At 37.1% G+C, this 5,812-nt stretch overlaps 1 protein-coding gene across 1 annotated transcript; it reads left to right on the forward strand.

Annotated features, from left to right (window-relative positions):
- Positions 4,585–5,719, forward strand: LOC109330907. The gene is made up of 2 exons (XM_019565174.1): positions 4,585–4,753; positions 4,803–5,719. Exons 1-2 carry the CDS (start codon positions 4,585–4,587, stop codon positions 5,717–5,719), a joined length of 1,086 nt encoding a protein of 361 aa, XP_019420719.1.

Here is a 5,812-nt window from a genome sequence, read left to right on the forward strand (position 1 = left end):
GGTTATGTTGTTTGGCCTCACAAATGCCCCATCTACTTTTCAGGCTGCGATGAATGATCTACTTTCCCCCATTTGAGGCGGTTTGTCCTAGTATTTTTGGATGATATTCTGGTTTATAGTGCTTACTTACAAGATCATTTACATCATCTGGAAGATGTGTTGAACTTATTATCTTCTAACCAATTTTACACCAAATTATCAAAGTGTGTTTTTGGTGTTGATTCAATTACCTATTTGGGTCATATCATTTCGGCCAAAGGTGTTCAACCAGATCCAGACAAAATCTAGGCAGTTTTGTCATGGCTGACTCCCCATTCGCTCACAACTCTTCGGGGATTTTTGGACCTAACTGGATTTTATCGCAAGTTTGTAAAATATTATGCTACTCTCGTTGCTCTTCTCACCGACCTACTCAAACAGAATAATTTTACATGGTCTGAGACGACTCATTTGACTTTTACATCTTTACAACAAGAAATGACAAAAACACCAGTTTTAAGTTTTCTAGACTTCACTAAGATCTTTGAAGTTGAAATAGATGCTTCGGCAGTTTCTATTGGTGTTGTTTTTTCTCAAGATGGTCACCCTTTGGCTTTCTTCAGCAAGAAAATGTCTACTCGCATGCAACATGCCTCTGCTTATGTTCGTGAAATGTTTATTGTTATAGAACCAGTTAAAAAATGGCATCAATACTTAATCACACGACATTTCTGGATTTTAACAAATCACCAAAGTTTGAAACACCCCATGACACATGCATTACATACACTAGAACAATAAAAGTGGGCTACAAAATTAATAGGGTTTCAGTATGAAATCAAATATTAGACTTGTACCTCTAATAGAGTTGTTGATGCAGTGTCTCATTGCCAGGATGTTGCTCCATCAATCTTTACTACTTTATCATCTCTAGTTCCAACACTTCTTGATCAACTCCAACACTACTATACCACAATAGAAGGCCAATCCCTTGTAAAAAAAATGTGAGACTGATGCAAGAATGAAAAATAAATTCTACTTTTTCAAAGGATTCATTTTATGAGCACAAAATTTTCATACATGATCTTCCAAGACTCTGAACTTCACTTTTAATAGAGTATCATTCCACTCCTACAGCTGGTCACTCTGGTCTAAAACCGACTTTAGTCCACCTTGCTACTTCTTATTACTAGCATGGGCTCTATAAGGATACCAAAAGTTTTATCCGCAGTTGCACCATATGCCAATACAACAAATATGTCCCTTCAAAACAAAATGGCTTACTTCAACCTTTACCCATACCAGATAAAATATGGTATGACATTTCTATGGATTTTATTACACACTTACCGTAGTCTCATGGTCATACTGTCATTTGGGTGATTGTCGACCGCCTTTCCAAGTATGCTCATTTTATTGGGCTTCCATCCAAATTTAGTGTTGAGGTTCTAGCTCATCATTTGATTAATGAGTTTATTCATCTCCAAGGTGTTCCCTGCTCTATTTTCTCTGATCGGGATCGAATATTTCTCAGCAGATTCTAGAAGGAGTTTTTTTCACTACTCAGCACCACTCTTTGCTTCAGTTCAGCATATCACCCTCAGTCGGACGGACAAACCGAAGTGGTAAATTGGTGCCTCCGAATGTACCTTCAATGTTTTACAGGAATCCAACCAAATAAATGGTACCGCCATCTTCCACTTGTATTGATACAATACCAATACACATTCTTCTAGTGACATGTCCTCTTTTGAAGTCGTCTATGATCGACACCCTCCTTTTCTCCACAGTCAGTCCGAGTCGTCTAGTCATAATGTTACCATTGCTCAAAGCCTAGAAACGCGACTGGAAATTAATTCAGCACTCAAACAAAAATTTAACCCGAGCCCAACAACACATGCTAGCTCAAACAAAATAAGAGAGAAAGGACATTACCATTGAAAATGGTGAATGGGTCCTGCTAAAACTTCAACCATACCGAAAAAAGTCGCATGCAAATCGGCGTTCCAACAAAATATCACCAAAAATTTTCGGTCCATACCAAGTGAATCACCATATCGGCGCTGTAGCATGAGTTATCTCTTCCTCTGGCTGCACGTACCCATTTGGTCTTTCATGTGTCCCTCCTTCACTGGTTTTATGGAAATCCCGAAGCTCATTTCATTCTCATCCCACCTCTTTCCACCAATATCATATATATAGATAGTATTCCACCTTCAAAGCCTGCAGACCATAGTTATAAAAACCATACCGGCCGGTTCAACTGGAAAACTGGTGAACCGGACCCCTAACCGGTACGGTACATGTGTTGAACCGGCCAAGTATCAAAACCAGTGAATCATATGGTATTTTACTAAACCGGTTGGTTTATACACACATATTTTTTTTTTAAAACTTAAAAACCCATTACAAAGTGACCAATCTTTCCAACCCTTCTTCAACACTTCAAGACACATGCTTCCACAACATACTTAGATTACACTTTTTGGTTCCTAATATTCATGTGTAATCTCAGTAACATTTGTGTAATCTTATAGTACTGTCTGAAGATAAGATTTGGTAGAAAAATATAATATTCATATAAGATAACTTTGTCTCATTAGTGTTAAATGTTAAACTCTAAATTTATTTGTTTTATAGAGTGAGTTATGAAGTTATATCATTTATTTATATTTTGTGGTTGTTAAGTGATACTTTTGGATTGATATATGTTTTTTAATTTAGACTTTGAATTTGTTAAAGACTTAAAGTTGTTTATTTATGTGTTTTTTGAGTAGATTATAAATATGGATTATAAATTTGAGTATCTACCTATTTGGAATTTTTGTTGTTGTAGGTTTATATATATATATATAAATATAAGTAGGTATGTCCGGTTTAACCGGCATGCAGTTTAATTACTGAACCACTGGTTGAACCACTGTACTATTATACCAATAGTCTGACCGGTTTGATAACCGGTACGGTTTTAACAACACTGCTGCAGACAATTAACACTCAAAAGAGGTATCAACTATTTCTAATTAATTTTTGGTTGTTCATCACAGAGGGAAGAATATTTTAGACTCCTCTCCACTCACTCAGAATACCACACCTTCTACAGAAATATCCCTCCCCACTCACCACTTAGAAAATAAATGTGAGTCAGCCGTCTCTGCCTATACCTAAGGAGTTATCCTCACATGTTTTGAAACAAAACATGTCCACCAACCCATCTAAACTGTCCATTCAAAATTTAAAAAAACAATCTGAACCAAGTCCCAATTGTTTTAATAAATTGCACATTGAAAGTGTCATTCAACCCTCCTCATTACCTAAGAAAATGTTGGACCATTGCTGCAATCAAGAGACATGGTCCATTGCCTCTATGACACATGTCTCTGGCCAAGATTCATTTAAATATCCACAGTTGCCTTCTTGTAAACACTGCAACATGGCCTACACTTCTCGAACACATGTCCAACAACTGGTCCCAAAGCTTGGCACACAGTCCAGTCCTTGTATAGACACGAAAGATCTCCCAGCCGTCCGATCTTCCCGCCAAAAAATGGCTGCATCTGGAGCGTCGGTTTCCTTGGATTCCCTTCTCATGGATTCCATCTGTCCTGCACGTTTCCCTTCCTGTGTTGACCGAGTCTTCAATAATAAAGTTGAACAAACTCAAATCATGGACCACACTATTCCACATGCCCAGATTCCAAACCTTGAAGGCAAGTTTTCTTTTGATGGCATGGGCAATGATAGGGCCTCCATTGGAAGCTTAAGGCCCAACCGTGGCAAATCCAAATCAGTCTAGTTGAATGATTTCATTGTAGATTAATTTAATTATTTAAGCATTTTGTAACTAGTGTAAACTTCTCTTTAGTTAGTAAACTGTTTAAAACTTTCTTAGTCGTAGGATTTGACCAAATGTATAGTCTAGATGTCTTGACAGTTATAGGTTTTATATATATATATATATATATTATGTATCAAGTGTTGGAAATAAACATGAACAAGATTTCCAGATTTAGATTTCTTTGTTTATTGTTTTGAAAATTATTAGTCTTCATATTGGGAATAAACTTCCTAACAAATACATTATCATTAATTTAGATGTGTTCAAGATTATTGGAATCATCAATCATTTAAATATCTTTGAGTCATTAACCATTTTGCTTATAGCAACTGGTACTGATTTGTATACTCTCCTACATTTTAATATTTCTTTCGATATTGGACCCTATAGTATTGAAGAGAATCAAGTTTCCATGATATGGGTGTGCCCTCATTCCAACATCAAGACATTTTATTGTAAGTACATACTAGTGTCCTTTGTGGTTAAAATTAGAAACTAATTATTTTTGGAATGTAGAAATTACTTAAGTTTATTTATGTTGGTAGTCTAAACAAAACATTTTCTTTATATATACAAGAGAAACCTGTTAAATGTATTTTAGTTATTAGTAAAGGGTAGTCTTGTCTTTTTGTATTTACTTAACTTCCTATATGTATTGGCCCTTTGGCCTTATCTCTATGATTAATTCCATATTGCATTTCTCCTCTCCCTTCTCTCTTCTTCTTCTCCTCTCCCTTCTCTCTTCCTTCCTATGCAGCTGATCTAACATGGTATCAAGAGCAAGGTTTGCTAAGGCCACAGCTTTCTGTTCATGCTTATGGGTTCCATCATCTTTTCTTCATCTTTTCAGTGGTAGATCAGCCTCCGCATTTCGCAGATCGGAGATCTCAGTTTCAGATTCGCAGTTTTCGTTGAGCGAAGTTTTTCAGGTTTTCTGTTTCTCTTTCCCTTTGCATTTCGATTTCCCTGTTGTTGTACTTGTTAGTTATGGCAACTGAAAGAGATGATTCTTTGCAATCCATTAGTGTGCAACTAAATGGATCTTCCAACTATGCATATTGGAGTTATGTGATGAGAAATTTTCTGATTGGTAAACGAATGTGGGGATATGTTTCTGGAACTTTTGTTAAACCTACAAATAGTGCTACTAAAAATTATGCAAAGGAGTTAGAAACTTGGGAAGTGAACAACTCGAAAATTATTACTTGGATTAATAATTCTGTTTCGCAATCTATTGGTGTTCAACTTGCAAAATATGATTCAGCATCTCAGGTTTGGGAGCACCTTAAACGATTGTATGTGCAGTCCAATTTTGCAAAACAATATCAGTTAGAGATTGATATTCGAGCTCTCCAACAACATAGCATGAGCATCCAAGAGTTTTATTCTGCTATGACTAATCTTTGGGACCAATTGGCACTCACTGAATCTGCAGAATTGCAAGCATTCACACCGTACACTGATCGCCGGGAACAACAGCGTTTAGTACAGTTTTTGATGGCTCTTCGAAATGATTTTGAAGGCCTACGTGGTTCCATTTTGCATCGCACTCCTCTGCCATCTGTTGACTCTGTTGTTAATGAACTTTTAGCTGAAGAAGTTCGTTTGAAGTCCCACTCTGAAAAGGGAATTGTTGACAAAGGGATTCTGCCAAGCCCCTCTGTGTTTGCTGCTCCTGTTGTGAAAGGAAAATCTCAAGGCAGAGTCAATTATGATGAATGTAGCTTCTGTAAGGAAAAGGGTCATTGGAAGGCTCAATGTCCAAAATTATTGAAGAAGGAGCAACCTTATCAACCACCTCAGTGGCGTCCGCCTCAGTCGACATACAAGAACTTTAAGCACACATCTCAATCTTCGTGTTTCTCCATCTGCCACGCCTGGGATGGTTCACTCTGGGTCTAATATGTCTGACCTGGTAGAACAATTTCAGAAGTTTCTTGCATCTCAGCCCAATGCTATGTCAGTCTCTCCTAATGTAGGTCTGTCTTCTGCTGG

Source organism: Lupinus angustifolius, chromosome LG17, assembly GCF_001865875.1.
Source record: "Lupinus angustifolius cultivar Tanjil chromosome LG17, LupAngTanjil_v1.0, whole genome shotgun sequence".
In the NCBI taxonomy this organism is placed as follows: domain Eukaryota; kingdom Viridiplantae; phylum Streptophyta; class Magnoliopsida; order Fabales; family Fabaceae; genus Lupinus; species Lupinus angustifolius.

Coding starts and splice junctions, on each gene's coding strand:
- LOC109330907 (XM_019565174.1), top strand. CDS start 4,585: ATGGTATCAAGAGCAAGGTTTGCTAAGGCCACAGCTTTCTGTTCATGC. Junction 4,754..4,802: donor CGAAGTTTTTCAGGTTTTCT/GTTTCTCTTTCC, acceptor TGTACTTGTTAG/TTATGGCAACTGAAAGAGAT.